The 21,382-nt window shown below is 42.2% G+C and overlaps 1 protein-coding gene across 2 annotated transcripts in view; it reads left to right on the forward strand.

Moving 5' to 3' along the window:
• Positions 1-21,129, forward strand: part of plppr4a (phospholipid phosphatase related 4a) — a 54,282-nt gene extending 33,153 nt beyond the window's left edge. For both annotated transcript variants that reach the window (XM_006808724.3, XM_006808723.3), the window contains exons 7-11: positions 4,005-4,140; positions 7,524-7,752; positions 11,662-12,271; positions 13,890-14,043; positions 16,197-21,129. In XM_006808724.3, the coding sequence (XP_006808787.1) occupies positions 4,005-4,140; positions 7,524-7,752; positions 11,662-12,271; positions 13,890-14,043; positions 16,197-17,113 (2,046 nt within the window). In that variant the 3' untranslated portion in view covers positions 17,114-21,129. The remainder of the gene's footprint in view (positions 1-4,004; positions 4,141-7,523; positions 7,753-11,661; positions 12,272-13,889; positions 14,044-16,196) is intronic.
• The last annotated feature ends 253 nt before the right edge of the window (positions 21,130-21,382 follow it).

The following is a 21,382-nucleotide window of genomic DNA, read 5'->3' on the forward strand; positions in this document are numbered from 1 at the left end:
CACCAGGGTGTTTCACATTAAACTCTACGTGTCTGATTAACAGCTTTGCCACCACATCTCAAGTCAAGGACTACAGGGGAAATCACATCATCCTCCAGACAGTGCCATAGGCAACCACCCACCCGTATCAGCTGAAGTGATTCATCATATTGTTGGTCCAAGGTCATCAAGCAGTTTGATTAAGGGACCCAATTCCCACCTGTTCTCCCACCTGCACTCAATTTCTTCAGGAAAGCTGTCTCATTGAGCAGACTGCAAGATGCTGGCCTCTGATTCCCAGAATTCGTCCACTATCGAGGTCTCTTCAGTGTTTAAAGCCACCCGTGAAGGTGCCACGTGGTTGCCTTCACTAGTTCATTGAAGGTGCTAATCTGCTGAGCATCAGGTAGAGTATATCAAGGGGTATTTACTGCTGCAACTAGCCAGGACGTGGACCTTCTTTGCACATCCGTGATGCCTTCATTGTATAATGTGTATAATAGTATGTATAATAAACCATCTAATGGCTCGGTGGCAGCTACAATTGGCCATGGAACCAAAGACTGTCAGCAGTCTTACCAGCTTGATAAAAGGAGCCTCCAAAAAGCCTCACCTGAGAGGGCTCCTCTGTGAACTGAAGAAGTCTTTTGGATGAGAGGTGGAACATCTTCACAAATGTAAAGAAGTCCATTTGCCCCTTTTTAAAGCTCTTAAGACCATCATCACCTGGATGACTGAGAACATAAAACCCTCATATTTTCCAGTAGTGTATTGCAGAAATGCAAACACATGAAAAAGCAAAACATATCTATGTGGTTTTAGAATATGACACATCAAAATTCCACATTGGCCGATTTTTCTAGTTGACGTCTTTGATTATGTCAACCAATCGTTGAGGTCCTGCTGACATAGCTCCGAGTCTCCCTCCATTAATAGTTCCCTCATTTTGTTGATGACGTCATTGGCCTCTATATTCACATTCACAGTACTTCTTGAAGGACTCACAATCACCATCTCCCTGATGGCTCATTCCTAGCCCATTCCTCCGAAGAGCATCTGTGGCATAACATGGGGAACACTTAATGACAAACACCCACTCCGATTGGGGCGATTGTGGCTCAAGAGTTGTGAGTTCGCCTTGTAATCAGAAGGTTGCCGGTTTGAGTCCCGGCTTGGACAGTCTCGGTCGTTGTGTCCTTGGGCAAGACACTTCACCCGTTGCCTACTGGTGGTGGTCAGAGGGCCCGGTGGCGCCAGTGTCCGGCAGCCTCGCCTCTGTCAGTGCGCCCCAGGGTGGCTGTGGCTACAATGTAGCTGCCATCACCAGTGTGTGAATGTGTGTGTGAATGGGTGAGTGACTGGATATGTAAAGTGCTTTGGGGTCCTTAGGGACTAGTAAAGTGCTATATAAATACAGGCCATTTACCATTTACTCCTACACCATAGGTTAGGAATTCTTCTCATATCACACCAGAGAAAGTATAATAGTGGCTGGTCTTCAGGTAGCAATCTCACCTGGTGGGATATTCCCAATATTCCTCATAGCAACAAAATCCTGCCTGAACGTCAGGAGGAACCCAGGAGAGATGGTTGGGTCTGGCAGTAGCAGTTCATCCAGGTTTTGGCCTTTGTATGTCAATGAACAGCTGAACACATCTTGATTTGTCTCATTATGAATCACCATATGATGAAGCATGAATCAAGACTGGAGGGTCTAACCTTCACTCACTGTAATGAAATCACCTGCCTTTCTCTAGCTTCTCAGTCTCAGCTTGGTAAGCCTCAGTCTTTTCTAGATGATGATAATAATAATAACAATAACAACAACAACAATAATAATGATAATGATAATAATAATGATAATGATAATAATAATAATGATGATGATAATAATGATAATAATAATAATAATAATAATAATAATAATAATAATAATAATAATACATTATATTTAAAAATAGTGCCTTTCAGAACACCCAAGGACACTGTACAGCAAATAAAACAGATATATATATAAAAACAGAAAAACTGGAAATATATACAATAATAAGAGTAACAGATAAAAGTTAAGAGCATGCAGAGGTTTAAACATAAGCAATTTAAACAGGTGAGTTTTGAGGGTGGACTTAAAATGAGGGAATGAAGTAATGTTTCTGAGGTCAGGGGGTAAGGAACTCCACAGTCGAGGGGCAGAGCAACTAAAAGCCCCGCCCCCATTGTAACTGGGGGGCAGGGCTAGATCTAGCTAGATCTCTGCTGAGGCTCTATACCGCACAAGCTGGGAAGGACTGCTTCAGGCGGTGAAATGAGAGTGGGCGAGTTACTTGCATGTAGTAGTTGAGTGGCAAATCTGCATACTGATGCTACTTCCAGCTGTTTGCCTCCAGCAGGTCAATGACATCTTGATCCATGGCCTAGTCACTAGCTTCTTGTTTTGATATGCTGGTCACTGCTGTTTGTGGCTGCCCTGTTAACATGACTTGACTCGCATGTCTAACCAAGCATGGTTTTCAGTGCTGCTGGCCCCCCAGGTTGGCTGAGATGGTAGTCCGATAGCTGTTGTCGGGACATATCAGCCTATCAGGAGTGGCTGAGCGTTCATAAATGGGGAAAGTCTGGAGGTGCCTATTAGTGCACTGAAGTGCCTACACAGTTTAAAAGTGTTTGGCTACACCAAGCCCATTTTACACAAGACTTTTAACTGGCACTGGTCAGCCTGGTGGTGCAGTTCACATCACCAGCAGGGATCTTTTGGCTTTGACCTATAGTTCTGCTGTCAGCTGTCTAAAATGTACACACTGATCTGATACATTCGGTGTTTTGCTAGAGGAAGAGTCATACGCTTTGACCTTCTCTGTGAGCATTTGGGGGAATTTCTTCCTTTCAGAGAGCCAATCCTGACCAGAGTCCAGTGTGTCTGATGTAAAATGGCATTATTTTACTATTTGTATATTCAGTATTGGTGTTTTGGGCTACTAGTGCAGTTGTTGCCAAATGCAGTGGTCTAATTAGCTCGATCTGTTTAATCCAATCAGGGAAATCTCATCTGCACATATGCGATTATGTCAAGCAGACCCAAAAGGGCAGACAAACTCAAAACAACTCACAATGCAGTGATGAAGGTTACCGTGCAATTTGACGACACAGGAAAGTACTTATAGGCTGGTAGCACATGAGGGATCGGAGGGGAGAGGGAAAACTTGACATTTTAAATTGTCAAGTTAACAAGTGGAGTTATCGAGTGAATCAATAAATCCTACCTGTCACACTTTTACAGCAGACAGCTGGCTGAGCAGGTGAACAGGTTAGTAGGCTGGTAAGTAGGCAAACTGAGGCAGGCTGGTGACACTGAGACATCCAGGTAAGTTGCTCTGCAAAGAGGGGAACGCTGGCACGTCGGAGTGGTGGAAGTGGCAGGAATCCAGTTTCTTGGCATAAACAGCCATGCAACCTTGACAGAGGTTTCTCTGCAGGAGAGAGAGAATGACAGTAACAAAGGAAGTCAGAGGATTTAGTCAGAAGGCTCTTGGAATAGACTTGTTGCCTCTGAAAAAAAAACAGCTGCCCCATAAACATGCCAAACAATCACCAGAAGAGCCAGAGAAACCCTGGATGCCTGACCATCCACGTATTACTGAAGAGACTGAGGAAAGTCAAAAACAAACTCAGCCTTTATCATAACCAGTGTTTGAAAAATCAAATGCTGCAAATGCGTCCCACAGATTTGTTGGTCTGAACAGCTGCATTCTAAAGAGTTTTGCTACAAAATTGATGTGTCACAAAAGATAAATACATGTCAGTAACAGGTGATAATATTCATATGTCAGTGCAGTCCCCAAAATAGTAAAAATACACATTATCTTCCAGCGATTTAGTTACAGAAACAGCACTTTTACCTTAATCTTTTTTCTGATGTTGCTATTTTTTAATTTAAACATACAGACTGAAAATCTCGTTGGTTCAATATTCAAAAGGTTCTGTGTTAGCTACATGCTTCTCATTGCTGTCAGTGTGTTTGGATGCAGGGTGTGTATGCCGTGGGGAATTTCCAGCCTAGTGAAGATTGCTCCAGGAGTAGACAACCTGCCCCCATACTGAGAGAGCCACCCCTCTCCTCCTTGCCCAATGTCAGCCAGTCAGCAATTGGCAACAGCCACCAAGGTAAAGCTATGCCTGCTACTTTAAATTACAGGTTACATCATCCTGACATGTCGATTAGTAACATTGTTTCCAGAAAGAATGTTCTTAACAACTCTCGGGGTTCAGCCCAGTCCTAACAAGTGTGATCCTGGGCCTTAATTCAGTGTGAAAATACTTATAACTCACGGAAAAGCTCACAGTATGACTTTCAAGAAGCTAGAACTTGAAAATCTTTGGCATTTTTGCTCGATTGAGATTAATTTTCTTCGTTATTCTGCTGTGATTGATAATTATAGGCAAAAGAGTTATGTATATCCAGTGAGCATGAAAATACTGCTCTTTGTCAAAATCTTAAATGTCAGATTTTATTAAGTGGGTAATAAGATGTTTAAATGTCACACTATTCCTAAAGTTGATCAGCTGAAAGGTCTCTTGATACAACTGTTGTTGTCGAGTAGTATTCTCAGGACCACTGTAGTCAGTCGACTCCTCCGAATTTAGATATTCATCTTTTTTTTAATAATTCATGTGTTGAAATATGAATCTCGAGTGCTGCCATTTATAATGAAGACTGGCTAATGTAAGTGAGCTCCTAATCAGAAAGCACTGCTGTAGTTACCGACTGCACTGATTCATATTTAGTGGTATGATTTCAATCAGTTCAGTTCAAATCACAACAACAGTCGCCTCAGGACGCTTTATATTGTAAGGCAGGCCTGACAACAAGACAATTAAATTACCACTTTTGAGCAAGCACTTGGAGACAGTGGGAAGGAAAAACTCCCTTTTAACAGGAAGAAACCTCCGGCAGAACCAGGCTCAGGGAGGGGCGGCCTGGTTGGGGGTGATGGGAGGAACACAGGATTAAATACACATTCTGGAAGAAAGCCAGAGATGAATAATAAGTAAGGATTAAATGCAGAGTTATGTAAAAGCAGATAGTGAAGAAGAAATACTCAGTGCATCATGGGAAGCCCCCAGCTCCCATATGGAAAAGATTTATATAAATCTTATAAAGTTTGTATCTGTCTCGTGTGAAACTTGTATGAAAAGCATACAAGAGTGAAAACAGATTTAAGATCCCTTGAAAATTATATAAATGAAACTTGTATGTTTTGGATACTTACTAAAACAATATATGAAAGTAATGAGAAAGTGGCCACTTTGATGAGTGAATCATATAAGCCTGATATGATTTACTATATGAAGTAGGTCACATCTGATGCAAGTCTTTTATAAGTTTTTACTATTTCTTTTCCATACGGGCTATTACAAATATGAAATAAAGCTGTGGGTGGAGGTGGATTGGAAGATGTGCAGCAACTGTGGCCACACCCAGCACATTATCAGCTGATGTGGGCTGGCACTGAGATCAGCTGATCTGTTATGGTTGCACTTGAGCTCAACGTCATGAACTGCCTATGAAATATCTCCAAAAGTTGATTCTGTTTATCTGGACGTTTTCAGTGGGAAACGTTTCGTCACTCGTCCAGGTGACGTCTTCAGTCTCAGCTGACTGCAGGTTTCAATCTTATAAACAGGACATTTGCATAATGACTGGAACCAGCCCAGTGAAGGAACAATAGGCTGGGAGGTCAGTTCCTTAACCTTCCCTGTCCAGGATGTTACATCCTCATCATTAAAAGAGTGTCCACTGGCCTGTAGGTGTGAACAGACTGCAGAGTCCTGGCCTGACGAGGTGGCTCTTCTGTGTTGTAGCCAGAGGTTGTTTGGTTTCCCCGATGTATAAATCCTGCCAATCCTCCTGCACTTAACAGCGTACACTATGTTACTCTGTGTCGGGGACCCGATCATTGGGGTGGACCAGTTTTTGGCGCAGCGTGTTTTGGGGTTTAAAAGCTTGTCTAAGAAGGCTAACCTGCCACTCTTAGACTGTGAGATTTCCATCAGTAATGGGGGACATCTAAAAGTGTACCGTAAACCTACACAAACAGATCAGTATTTAAGGTTCAACTCTCATCTGGAGCACAAACTGGGCGTCATCAGGACGCTACAACACAGAGCGAACACCATCCCCACTGACACAGCAGCCAGGGAGGCAGAAGAACATCAAGAAGGTCCTGAGTAAATGTGGTTATCCCAGCTGGACTTTTGTCAAAGCTGGAAAGGCTCCTAAAGAAAGCTCCAGCTGATCCAGGAGAGAAGGACAACCGCTGCCTAAGAGAAAACCTGTAGTGATCCCGTACATGTTAGGAATATCGGAACAGCTGAGACGCATTTTCTCTAAACACCGGGTCTCTGTGGCTTTAAACCCCAAAACACATTGTGCCAAAAACTGGTCCACCCCAAGGATCGGGTCCCCGACACAAACAGAGTAACATGGTGTACGCTGTTAAGTGCAGGAGGATTGGCAGGATTTCTACATCAGGGAAACCAAACAACCTCTGGCTACAACACAGAAGAGCCTCCTCGTCAGGACAGGACTCTGCAGTCTTTACACCTACAGGCCAGTGGACACTCTTTCAATGATGAGGATGTAACATCCTGGACAGGGAGGAACGCTGGTTTGAGGGCGGAGCCAAGGAGGCCATTTACGTGAAAAGGGAAAGACCATCTCTGAATGGAGGAGGGGGCCTAAGGGTCCATCTGTCACCATCTTACATGCTGTGATTGCAGCCATTCCCCAACTCTCTGTGAATGGTACTCATGGCCATTGATCAGAGGTTGTTGATCAATGGTCATGACATTGACATTTGACATGACATTTGCATATTAATAATCAATGAACTGACCTCCCAGCCCATCGTTCCTTCACTGGGCTGTTTCAGTCATTATGCAAATGTACTGTTGATAAGATTGAAACCTGCAGTCAGCTGAGACTGAAGACGTCACCTGATGATGACGAAACGTTTCCACTGAAAACGTCCAGATGAACAGGACCAACGTTTGGAGATTTACTTACCTGGATGATTGAGCGTGCATCCAGATGTCTATGAAATACTTACCTGAACACTGTGATGTCATCTGTTGGTTGGTTATGTGCGCTTATGAAGCTATGAACATTTTCATGATCTTAGCTATTTTTAAACCAGATGCTGTATCAAACTTTGAAAATGTGAGACACTCCACAATCATCGGCTCGTGATTTGTGAATGAAAAGTCAAGAACCAATAAGCATAGACTGGTTTCACCTGCTCTAAAGGGAATCATAACTTACACACTGAACATCATTTTGTTTTCAGCATGACCTGAAACTGGCCAATGAGACCATAACCTTGACATGTGGTCACAAAGCCTGAGAGCCGGTGTTTGTTTCCCATAGAGGTGTTTCTGAAACAGAGGAGCTGCTGGCCATGACACCTGACACTTCTGTGGCTTCGCCTTAGAGACTCCCTTTCTAACCTGTTATTAATGTTTGCCTTGGCTTTGTTGTCTTCTGATAGGCCACCACACACTGGGTCCCAGCCAACCAGAACCTATTATCACAAGGACTTCTTCCCACCCCTTAGTCCCAGAGCAAACAGGACCTATGCTAACGCGTAGCGCCTCCTGTCGAGAGCCGTCTATGACCAATTTGAAGAGAGCCAGTGCTGAAGTGGAGGTGATAAGTCCGTCCAGTCCGTTAGGCAACCGTGACAACATGATGACCTTCAGCAGCAGCACACTGCCAAGGTAGCTGTTTTTTAATGAGTCCATAGTCATAGCTGCACTTTGGAATATCTAATTTTTTATTGTTTTACTTGAAAAGATATCGTGTTTATTTTATCCATGTTTTCATTAATTTTTTCCAGCAAGTAAAATTGTCTGTTTTAGAGATTCTGGAAAGGAAGGAGCTGCAGACCATAACAAGCTGTCTGCAGGTTCTCCAGCCAGGATCTTTGGATCTTTACCGTGGAATAATGGCAATGATTGGGAAACCTAATGTAGTTTGATGTTGAGGGAGTGTTGATGGGCAATATGAGGCTGATGGGTCATTGTCACCACCTCGACAACGTTCGGGGGGGTGGGTGTCATCGACTTCAACGTCACAGGTCACGTTTCCTGGAATTCTTGTCAATGTGATAACTTGAAAACAAGGAAACGGCTCAAATTGATACCATGTTGTCTAGAAGGCTGAGGGAAGCACTGGTGGTCGCCAGTATTTTTGAATCTTCCCTCCTTTTACAATCATGTGCCAGGTGGAGGTTTTTAATAAGTAAAGCAAAATGTTATTTATATAGCACCTTTCAAGATAAAATCACAAAGTACTTTACAGAGGCAGAAAACAGACATTAAAATCTAAAACAAAATCAACCAAAAGCGAGTTTAAACAGATTTTTAAAAGACACGACTGAGTCCACAGATCTCAAACTCAAAGGGAGCGAGCTCCAGAGTCTGGGAGCCGCTGACGCTCTGTCACCTTTTGTTTTTAACTAGGGATGCACCGATACCGATACTGATACTGGTATCAGTATCGGGGCCGATACTGTAAAATGTGTGTGTACTCATACTCGTAAAAGTTAACCGATACCATGAACCGATACCAACTTATTTCATTAATAAGAGGGTGGCTGGTCATTTCTGTTGTAGTTTTTTAGATTGGCCACTAGGGGGCCAATTATTATTTTATTTATTATTTATTTTATAATTTTTTATATTTTATTATTTATTTAATAATAATTATTTTGTTTGTTTGTTTACAATATGGACTCTGCAATAATTTAAAAGTTTATTTTATTCGCAAACCTAATTTGTATTTATTTTATTCCAAACAGAAGTGTTTATTTATTATTCTGAAAGCTCGAGACAGTGCCAATAGTTCAGTGATATTTTGTTAAATTACAATGTGGAGACTCTGCAATAATTTAACAGAAGTGCTGATTTTTCACTTGAAATTTTTTTGTGGTCATTTTTATTAAGATTTTATTTTTTATCGGCAGAGAATAAAATAAAACCTGTCTTCCAATTCATTGTATTTGTGTGTGTGTGTGGTAGAAGTATCGTTTTTTGTACTCTGTATCGGCAAGTACTCAGATCCAAGTATCGGTATCGTATCGGTTTGAAAAAATTGGTATTGTTGCATCCCTATTTTTAACCTTGTATGCTGGACAACCAGCAACCCCTGGTCACAAGACCTCAGTGACCTGCTGGGGTGATAAGAAAGAAGAAGATCACTGATGTAAGTTGGAGCTACAAAAATACGACTCTGATACTCAGAGAAGGGCAACATTTCCTGAATGTTCAGAGGAAAAATGGAGAGTGGAAAGCTTTCATGACTCAATGTAGGTCATTTATTCTGGAAACAGGATTTATATTAACTTTCTAATAAACTCTGCAAGTATTCTGAACACATGTTTAATGCTGCTTTACAATTTGAAGATAGAGGATCATATAATGTTTATGATCTCGGTAGGCTACCTGGAAGATCATCGTTTTTCCCAAGCAAACAGTGGGAGATTTGGGAAGAACAAACATGGAAGCACTGCAACACCAGTTCTTTGTATTCAGCCCTCGTACATCAGTAATTAATAGCCTGTTTTTCACACACTGCAGCTAGAGAGATGTGTTCAGAGAGATCTGTCTGATCTGCAGATGTGAAAAACCCAAAGATCAAGGCGTTCATCCGGGTAACACTGAATCTGGAAATAGGTGAACAGGATGGAAAATGTTAGTAAAAAATTGAATGCGAGTTTAATGCTGCCATTGCTCTTTGCCTTTTCTGGATGTAGCGTTGGCGGTGGCTGTTAACAGGTTAACTGTGATGGAGCGGGACCTCTGCAGGGACGCCGTTGGCCGTAGAATAACAGAACTGCAGCGTGCAGTCATTGGCATTCACTGAGCGTATGAACAGACTAGATTGTGCTGTAGGAGTAAAACAGTAAGTTCTTGTTGTGTTTATAAGAGAAGAGGAGGACAAAGTGTGTTTTATGTGCAGATGAGTGAACAGTTCAGCCGTCGTCTTTATTGAGCAGTCTTAGCTCACAGAGTCCACTGAGTACACATTGAGACGTGAAATACAGTATCCAGTACATACGTGTGTGTTTGTTATTGTGTGAATGCATGTAGTTGGAATATTGAGTGCCTTTGTTACCACGGCAGTGTGCAATGGCAGAAACAGCAGAGGGATTTCAGAGGTGACAAAATTGTCTGTTGATGTGAGGAAGGAGCCCGACAGTTTGTGTGGTGCAACTGAGAAGGTTTGGAAACGACTTGGACAGAACGACTGTGGAGCAGGGACGATGATGCAAAAAGGCTCTCCGATGGAGCGGTGTAGCTGTTTCACTTTATAGATTTATACATGTGCAAACAAGCATTTGAGTGACTGACTAATAGATGACGTCCCCAAGGTAACAAGAACAAACAAAACCAGGATCTAATGTTTGTGTCTGTAAAAACAAAGATCCCCTGAGGCACAGGATGTTTGAAGACAGACGGCTCAAACAATGTGAAGCATCTTACAGGAAAAAACACAAAAAGGCCATTTTTAGCCTTTATTGGACAGAGACAGTGTAGATGGACAGGGAGACAGAGGGAGACAGACTCAAACCCAACAGTGTTAGCAGCACAGTCCAAAGCAGCGCCTGAGTAGAGCTGGGAAAAAGTACAAATACTTTGTTGCTGTACTTAAGTAGAATTGTCAGGTACATGTCCTGGACTATATATTTTTCTGCAAACGTTACTTTTACTCCCTATATTTATGCAAAAATCTGTGCTTTCCTTACATTTTACAGGCTTGCTGTGCAGCCATATCACTTGCAGGGTTGATCTTCGGGGTTAGGGTGGTGCAGAAGGAGAAGCTGTGGCCTTCAGACGAGTGTGTTACTTCCTGAGCTAACTTCATTTAAAATGCTTTCGCTGCCATTCTGTACTCGGGGCAGAAAGCAGTCACAGAACAATTTGATGCCTGCTCCTTACTTGCTTGCTGCACAACAAAAAATCATTTGATTCTTTATGACTGCCATTTTTTCCTACTGACCTCAGAACAGCAAAAAGTCAGTCAAAACGCAGCAGAAATGCTGCTAACCTAACCAGTAACCTAACTGGTTAGGGTTAGTAAATACCTAACCCTAACCCTAAATACTGAGCCCCAGAAACACAAGAGCCACATGCACAACATGAAGAGCAGCTGCATGCAGGACCTCTGCATGTTCCCTGTTATGTGGCTCACGCTGCTGTTCTTTTCTCTGGATGTTCTGTCAGATACTGTGGAACCAGTAACCTCAGCATCCAGTACATCGTCCTACTGGGGAGACTGGGGCTGCTGCTGGACAGTGACATGAATGCCAGTCCCCAGGTTTCTGTCCTCTGAGTATCCATACAGTGCTGAATTATTATTTTTGGTGGGGGTTGTTTCAAATTATGATGGTGTGTTATATTAGAAATGTCCAGACTTTAAACACTATAACATGTTTGGAAATGTTCATGGGCACAAAGATAACGAAGGCTGCTCTACCAGAACGCTAACTGGTCATTTGTGCTTTCAGTTTATGAATTTGACAGAACAATCATATTTACCAAAATCAATGAGTCATTTGTGAAGATCATGACTCAGTGCTGTCACTCTTTTCTTTCTTCTCATAGTGTCTTTATCTTTCTTTTCAGATCCCACGGAGGTTCCTCGCTGGAGGAAGGTCGTATTCCACGGCGTCACGCTTCCATCCACGCCTCGATGGACTCAACCCGGTCCAAACAGCTGCTCAGCCAATGGAAGAACAAGAACGACAACAGGAAGCTGTCTCTGCAGGTGATAGACGGTATAAGGCCAGCCTCCTCTTCGTCTCCTCAGAGGAACATGGAGCTGCGCTGCTCCTCTGAGCCGTCTGCCATGGAGGTGGAGCTCCGCGGTGGAACACACCTGCCTATAGCCGCAGGCCAGGAAGCTGAGCTGCGTGCTGGGGCGCACATCCCAGTTCAGTACATGAAACTAGCAGCTAGCTCTGTTCCTATGGCCAATCATAATCATCTGTCCCATAATGGGAGCGTTGCAGTGACCGGTGGGGCCAGAGTATCCATCCAGTCCCGACCTGGATCCTCTCAGCTAGTTCATATCCCAGAGGAGGAAAACCCCACCAGCAAGGATCAGGAGAGTGAATCCGAGGACAGCATCATGGACGGGGGTGGGTCAGTGAGAGAAAAGTGGCTGAGAGTGACGGAGAAGACCACCATCCCTTGCAGGCCTCTCAGTGCTGGAGGACAGCCACGTCTCATGCAGGTTTGTAACGTCTTTTCAGATTTCTCCTGTTTTGGCTTCCTGTTAAATCCAGAATTCAAAATCCTGCTCCTCACATACAAGGTCTTAAATAATCAGGATCTTATCTTAATGACCTTGTAGTACCATATCACCCTATTAGAGCACTTCGCTCTCGCTCTGCAGGCCTACTTGTTGTTCCTAGAGTATTTAAAAGTAGAATGGGAGGCAGAGCCTTCAGTTTTCAGGCCCCTCTTCTGTGGAACCAGCTTCCAGTTTGGATTCAGGAGACAGACACTATCTCTACTTTCAAGATTAGGCTTCAAACTTTCCTTTTTGCTAAAGCATATAGTTAGGGCTGGACCAGGTGACCCTGAATCCTCCCTTAGTTATGCTGCAATAGACGTAGGCTGCTGGGGGATTCCCATGATGCACTGGGTGTTTCTTCTTCACTCACTATGTGTTAATAGACCTCTCTGCACTGAGTCATATCTGTTATTAACCTCTGTCTCTCTTCCACAGCATGTCTTTATCCTGTCTTCCTTCTCTCACCCCAACCAATCACAGCAGATGGCCCCGCCCCTCCCTGAGCCTGGTTCTGCTGGAGGTTTCTTCCTGTTAAAAGGGAGTTTTTCCTTCCCACTGTCGCCAAAGTGCTGCTCATAGGGGGTCATATGATTGTTGGGTTTTTCTCTGTATCTATGAAGCGCCTTGAGGCGACTTTTGTTGTGATTTGGCGCTATATAAATAAAATTGAATTGAACCAGCCCCCATCCTGTATTATTGGCACACTTATTGTCTGGAGGCACACAGAGAGTCGGTCACGTTTTCACCGTGTGCTTGCTCCAAGGGGAACTTTCTGTATACTGTAAGGTCTTCACTAAGGTTGGGCGAATATATCGACAACAGGCTGAGCTTTTCACCAATTGGTTTTACAAGAGTGATTTATTTATTTGTCCATGAGTAAGTTTGCTAATAATGTTGTTTGAAGCCAAGAGAAGCAGTCAACAGAAAATATAATAGTGCTGTTTTAACGGCGCCCTCCTCAGACTGCGTCCAAATGCAGTGATTGAAAGAACGGCAGCAGCCTGTGTTCAGAAAAAACAAAATCATTTGATTTAAATAAGAAACCCAATAATGAGGACAAACTGGCTTCTTTTTCCACTGTAACCCTGTTTATCTGTGTTACACACTCAATCAAACAACAAATACCAAAGTAAACAGAAAGTATCACACTCCACACAGTCAGCATGCAGCACTCTGCATTTACTGGTTTCTTTGTGCTTATGTGTTTGAATAACATTTGTGCTACATGAATGAATGATAACTATGACAACATGAAAAGATATAGAGCTCCATCAAAAACACTGGTCGTCATCTTTGACCAGAACACAGTTAATGTAGCTTCTTGTTTTCCAATCATCTTTAAACCCTCAGTTTGATACTTGAGTTGTCTTATAAGGAAACAAAAAGCTCCAGTTTGTGAAGCTGTCACATGGATTCCTCGTTGGTTTAAAAAAAGTAACAGAGCTTTATTACAGTGCTGGTGTGTTGCATCATGAGAGCCGAGGCTGCTGAGAAGCTGACACAGTCGTGCTTCTCAGACCCAAAAACACTTACCTGCCTGTCTCTCATTTTCCAGGTCATAGCCTTATCTAAACAACAGGGTCTGCTTCACTCTCCTCGGTCAGAGGACGGTGGCAGCACTGTCAGTTGCACCGGATCCATTCGGTACCGAGCCCTGACAGACCAGGATCCATCTCCACCCGCTTCCACCACTGGAGCCGTGGGAGGAGGTCTGTACTTCTAATAGCTCAGCCGACTGCTCATCAGTGAAACACAACGACTTGTAAATCATCCAAGCTCTACTTTTAATTTAAAACAAGACAACATGTGAAACTGAAACATTTTAAATGTAAACTCATTTGGATTTTGGTCCCAGCAGCAGCTTTAAAACACCTTTTCCTGCTTCATTTAACCTCCCCAGGTCCTAGTTTGGAGACGCTGTGTGCAGTTTGGACCATTTTTGATTTGATATTCAAAGTGTTTAAAAGCCTCCAAATGAAATCCCACAATGCATTTTGGGATTTGAGCTTTTTTGCTAAGAGTTTCCATTTGGGTCTAACCAAATTTAAAGGAAACAGGACATGTTTAGAGTGCTGATGAACCAAATCCTCAAGCTATGGGTTAAAAAGGAAGAGGAGGTGATATTTATAAAATAAAATAAAATAAACAAGCTACAAAAAGAATAACACAGAATTAAGTTCAGTATAATAATGATAAGCAGACTAAAACTGTGTGTAGCACCTGGCTCTGACTCTGACTGTGTAATGGCATGACTTTAGGATCTGAATCCATGAATACGACTTCTTCGGTTGGCTGGTTTGAGACTCACTTTGTTAGTTAGGGGTGGGTTTAAAAATGAATTTAAAAATTCATGACGATGTTTATCAAACGTGAAGCATAGTTTGGATCTTCTTTTGTTGCGTGACGAAACCTGCAGCATCAGAGTCTGTGAGCTGTCGGCTTCCAGCACCGACGGCGTGTTCGTGTTCGTGCCGTCGCTCTTTGTGTTCACATCTTTCTGCAGACTCCGTTTACCTGCTCGTTAATCGTTTGGTGTTTTAGCTCTTTGGTGGTTGTTGACATCGTTTTGTGAGCTTTACACTGAAATTCTGCTGTTTCTGGCAAAATGCATTTATATTGTATCATATCTTTATATTGGATTTTTACATGATTTAAAAATTGATTCAGGATTTAACCCTTTAAGACCTACCATAGAACCAAGTCCGCCAGAGCTTACTTTGTATTTTTACATGCTGTAGTGCCGCTTTTGGGAGCATTTCAAGTTGCTATACATCAATACAACTGTTGTAGCCCATATTTTAATAATATGTCTGCATTAAGTGCATAGTAATTACATAAATTGCAAAAAAGTGCAATAAACTACAAAAAAATTGAAAATCGTTTTTGTTTTTTAACATATATTTCTAGTTAGAGAAATTTAAGAGGCTTATCCCTCAAAACTGTAAATACAAAAAAGTTGCACAAAATAGTTTCCCACCACAGGAAATTTATTTTGAGTGTCTTCATAGTTTCATTTTTGAGATACACCAATTTTTATATACTGCAGAAAAAACAAAAAACAATCCTATGATGCAAATTTTCAAATAAAGCAGCATGTGCATCAAAATAAACTATTTCCAGCAGTGCAATATGAGTCCTAAGCATCCCAGAAACCACACAGAAAAGCATAAAGTCAAACGTGACTTATAAAAACACCAGTATAGGCTTTCAAGGCCTACAAGTAAAAAACTACATTTTCCGCAAAAATGACGTCACTCCCGATTTCGGGCAAGTAATGGCGGAAATGCGATAGTTCGCGCTGACGTCTGTTTCAATGTAGGAAGTGTTACAAACAGCTGATCGGATCGGCAAAGCGTGTTTCTGGAATATTATGTTTTTGTTGCTGCAAGTGCTTTTTATGCAGTTTTTGCAAAACTATATGTGGAAGGAAACTGTGACCGAGGACAAGCTGATGGCATAAGATGTAAGTACAACTCCTCCGGTTTCATATGCAAAAAAAGATTATTGCGCTAGCTTACACGGTTCTGGTTCTACAGGGATTTAAAAATAGTTACGCAAAACAGAGCGTGCCCGCTCCGACCGGCTTTAAAGGGTTAATGAATCGATATCGCATCATTCAAACTAAAATCAATTTGAATCGGGAAATTGTTTTGTTTTTAAACCCACTCCTAGAAATCAGTGACCATAGCCCTGTTGTTAGGAGCTGGAACAAATGTGTAGTTCTCAGGATTGTTTCTAACAAAAAGAAACTTTGACACATCGTTGGGCCGGTGCGTCCCTGTAAGCACCTACAGGAACATATTCTGCTGTTCATACTTCAGTTTGCAGATTCAGTTCGCTGAACACTTGCTTGCTCTTCTAGGGGGAGGCTTGGAGAGAACTGGGAGTATCGTTCGTGTTGAAGCCCACCCAGAGTCCAGATCAAACAAACCCATAGTGAAACCTCCGAGCACTGATGGGAGTGGCTCCTGGCGATGGAGACCACCAGAACAAAGAGCTTCCCTTCGGCAGTCGGCTTTCAACCTCAATGACCTGAACAGACACACGGACAGCTGCGACTCACTGAAGGACGGTGGATCGGTGGATGGGAGGAGGAGTGTCATGGGGACAGAAACGGAGAGCGATGGGGGCGGGGACGCAGGGGGCAGTGGAATGGGAGGAGGAGGAGTCTACACCAGCCATCCACATGTTGTGCACCCGTTACATCCCTTACATCCAAATAACCCCAACAACTACCAGCACCTCAGTTTTAATCCTAACAATCCCAATAATCCCAGTTTTAACAACCCCAACTTTAATCCTCCTCCTAACAACTCGAACATGCCGTTCACACCCACTGCCACCTTTGCTCCTCCCTTCCACCCCCACCCTCAAGCAGTCACCACTATCAGGGTTACACCAGTGGAGGCGACAGCTGCCAGCAGTGATGGCGGCTCGGACTGCCAGTCGGTTGCCTCGTCCAGCCGTGAATCCACCTTGAGAAGGAAGAGCAGCAGCAACATGGTCCACGTCCAGGATCGAGGGCCCACCCCTGATTTCCACAGCAACCACCGCCTTTGTGACGACGGCAACCGCCTTGACAACGAAAGCAGCAACCGCTTTCACGAAAACCTGCGAAGCTTTCAAGAGAACCCCATTCACCCCAACCACCCCAACCACCCCAACAGGCAGCTGCAGGGAGTGTTTGGGCGTCCAAGCCCCACCCCTCCCCCTACTTTACCCCGCCCAATCCTGACTCACACTCCCCCGCCTACTTTTGGGCTGGCCTATAAAGAATAGCATGATCAGTGTGAGTCATCCATCGATAACTACAGTTATAAAACAAGTAAACCAGTCTAGACCAATGGGACATTTCTGGACAGGATGTGAACAACAATCTGCTTACCACCTGCAGCCAATCGGAGATGGTAAAAGACATTCACACGTTCTCAAATGACCAATCAGGCTGCAGTAGACGGCCACTTTTGTCCAGCTTATTAAATTCTGTTAGCAGTAGGTTAGAGATCGACTTCACAGGCCACAGACGTCGAGTCGTGCCTGCTCCCAGTTTGCTCCAACATACAGTCGGTTGGACTGAGTCAACATTTCTTCTTACTTTACTACATATTTACATATTTTTAACACGTATCGCTGTACAAGCCAGACATTTCTTTTGTAAATCTGATCAATTGAGTGCACTTGCTTCGTAGGCACAAAGATAAGATTAAATAAACTGCTGGTATTGTTACCCTGCCAGTGAGGACAGATTCACACTAATGACTTCTCTCTGGCTGCAAAGCTCAGCTAAAACAGGGGTGACGTTTCTACACATCCACGTTTCTGTCACACACAGGTAACATCGAACATCGTAACCACATGCCCTTAGATGGAAATTTGTATTCAAAGCCTATAACTGTGATTGTGTTTGTACATAAGAGTGTGGGCAGCCACAGGGGAAATTAAATCCACGGTCTTAATTATGTCTGGACTGCAAAGAGTCCCTGCTGGGTAATAACAATATATCTTATTTGATGGTGGTATTGTGTTTGTGTTGAATAAGAACAATAAGGGGCATATATGGTGTTTAGATACTAAAACAAGCACTTTTTTCATGCTGTGTTTTATTGGTGCGCAGTGTATAAATGATTCTTACTGTGTGGTAGTTCTGACACTCGCAGCATCGCCTGCACAAAGGAAGCTCATCTGTTTCCTGTTCTTTAGTTTGATTTCCCAGCTTTATGAGAAACATGGAGTCATTACAGAATAAAGTTAGAACGGTTATAAAGTTTTATAAGAAAATGTTTTATGATGAAAAAGATAATTATACCCGCACGCTGAAGTAACAGTGAGGATTTGTACTTTAAAGTGAAGAAGGAGTAAATATAAGTGAAATGCCACTTTGTTCCATTTTCAAAGGAAATCAGAATATTTTAAGAGAAAAAGACTAAAAAGAAAAAAGTGTACAGTATAATTAAAATGTAATTATCATAATTTAAATAACATTTTCAGGAAAAGGTCAAACTATCAAAATAATCAAATGTAATTTTATTATATATGTTATTTTCAAAACATATAAATGATAAAAGATAAAATATTTCCATTAATAATATTATTTTACAAATAAATCACCCATTATCGAAGATTAAAAAAACGTTGGGAATAAACCAGAGAAAGGTTTTAAAATTAGGTTTTAAAAATTCTTTTTTCCCTGCTTTCTGTTCACATATTTATTATTTATTTTTTTTATAATGTTTCGCAGTTGTGGAAATATGAAATGAAAACTTGTTTTTATCTCATACTCTCAAATACTTTAATATTTGCATGTGTGGGTGAATTCATAGAGTATAGACAGTATTATTATTATTATTACTTTTTTCACTCAGTCATTGATGTCAGTGAAAAAATGTTTTTGTTGTTGTTTTCTTTTTAAATGTAGAGATTGACAGTTAGAAGAATATTTAATAGACATTTTCTTAACCCAGTGTTTACATTGTTCAATAAACTTTGTGCCCAAGTGCCATCAAAGAAAAGTCCTGTAGCTGTCGTCACATAGATACCACGTGTTTGTGCAGGACTCTACTTTGTTTATCTCGATGAGAATCTGCCTAGAAACAGCAAAGAGGTGTTGGGATTGTGAAAACATTCAGAAAGCACCAACATGTGCGGTGATTTCCAGCTGCTGTGCTGTGTAGATATCTATATACTTTATGTACGTGTTTGCTTGTGCTCCAGTATTTCTTTGCTTCTTGCAGCTGTCAGTGCAGTGAATGGTAACGTTTGATGCTACTGGAACGACTGGGCCTGTCGAGCTGGTTTTAAATGGTCAAGCGAGCTTTAGTAATATAGTAAAACAAAACAAAAGTTGGCATAAATTGCTTTCAGTCAAAGATCTGTGACATGCTAACCACATAAGCACAATGGAGATCAGTGCAAGGCAAACTAAGGAAGAAGTAGAGGAGCTTGAATCACGAGGGAACCTCCGAAGGTTTTGGCAGAGGACTGATATGAAAGATACTTTTAGTTGTTACCCAACCAACAGACAACTTGAATCTACCCTGATCGAGAAGCACTAGTTTGATGGTTTCCGCTGAAGTCATTTTGTGTTTCGGTCGTTTGTTTGAATTCTTTTCAGCTTTTGTTGTTTTTGTCTTTTCGAGACCAGCTGAAGATGTTGTGTAAATTTGAAACGGTGTGTAAGTTGTGGAGGGTTCTAGCATCATCACATTAAAGAGACACTTGTTAACAAATGCATGTTTATTTGGGCCAATTGAAATATAATAATAATAATAATAGATTGCATTTATATAGCGCTTTTCAAGGCACCCAAAGCGCTTTACAATTCCACTATTCATTCACTCTCACATTCACACACTGGTGGAGGCAGCTACAGTTGTAGCCACAGCTGCCCTGGGGCAGACTGACAGAAGCGAGGCTGCCATATCGCACCATCGGCCCCTCTGCCCATCACCAGTAGGCGGTAGGTGAAGTGTCTTGCCCAAGGACACAACGACCAGGACAGAGAGCCCAGGGATCGAACCGGCGACCTTCCGGTTACAGATATGGTTCCCAAACCCCTGAGCCACGGTCGCCCCGTTTAATATCAGAAGTGAAATGGTGTTTCTGAACGCAGTGAATGATGCAGCTATAAAAGACTGCATGCTGACTGACGGGTGCATCACTGTCCTCGTCTCTGGATCGCCAAGACTTCAGTAAGAACACAAATATGTTCCGATTCCCTGGAGTTATGGTTAGAGTTGTCCTTCGACTGCAGTTACTATCAGTTCCTTCTTCTGCTAATCGTTTTGTCTCTTTGAAAGATTTAATCTGGTGGGTATTTCCCACTAACTGAGCCCTGCAGCTCGTTTCAGCTGTGGAGGTTAACTAGGTTTTTAGGTAAGCAGCAGTTGATGAGCATGCATGTGTTTTTAGCTCAGAAGGTTTTGGTGAAGTTTGTAAGGCTTAAAAAAATTTCATTTTTTTTACTGCTTCACACGTTTACAGGTAACTTTGTCCTGTTAATGGGAGAAAGCATGGTGGACGTACACGTATGAAACTACAGCCAGAACACGCGTGTGGAATTGTTCCGACATGTTTGTGGTTCGTGCTCTGCAGGTGATTCCAGTTCAGTTGCGTTTGACACGAATGCTGTGAGCGGTAATGTTAATCTCTGCGTACCTGGAAAGAGAACAGTTTAATGTGAGAGCCGTGCAGGTGGAGAACAGTTTTGACTCTCCAAAAACCCAAAAGCTCAAATATTTCAAAGTGAACGTTTGCATCCTAAACATTTTGTACTTGTGTGTCGCTTGGATGGAGTGAAAAAGGCTGAGATAGTTGTGGAACAGAAAAATTGGTTTAGGAATGATTTGTGCTTGAAGGACAATTTGGAGTTTTATTAAGCTCTGGCAGGGACGTCATTCTGCATCTTCATAACTTATGACTGGATGTCATAAATGATTCTCATCTGGTTTTTTAAGCATTTGCATATTTCTAATATGAAAATTTCTAAACACTTCTTCTCATTTTCTCATTGTTACGATGTACAGTTTGATACTGGAGGAGTTTGGATGATGATACTGAAAAGCACATGTTGTCAGGTGATGAAGGTGAATGACTTTGAGAGTAAAGTCTGAAGCATACAACGACCTGCACCTATGCTCAGATGGAGTGTAATTTGGAACAAATTGTTTCAAATAACATGGAATAATACAGGAATGATGTGGATAATCCCCCTGCCAATCATGCACATGGTGTCACGGTGAGCCCAAGAACTAGAACAACAAGCCAAGTGTCCCTGCAGCTGATCATTACTGTCACAGAAGCAGGCTCCTCTTTATGCTCTGAGCAGATTTCTGGTTCTAATAATAACTTCATATAACAACAAGGGTTTTTTCTTTTTTTGCACCATCAGCCTTAATTTATAGTACAGTATAAAATCTCTGTAGAGCCATAGTGGGCCATGGTATGTGCTGTTCAAATATGCTGTGTTTGCACTGAATATTACAGCCAAGCAGACCAAAGCCAGTTTTTCAGCTCTGTGTTGTGTGTAGTTTATGTTGTGGGTAGGTGCAC

Source organism: Neolamprologus brichardi, chromosome 14 (assembly GCF_056152115.1).
Source record: "Neolamprologus brichardi isolate AB-2024 chromosome 14, ASM5615211v1, whole genome shotgun sequence".
In the NCBI taxonomy this organism is placed as follows: Eukaryota; Metazoa; Chordata; class Actinopteri; order Cichliformes; family Cichlidae; genus Neolamprologus; species Neolamprologus brichardi.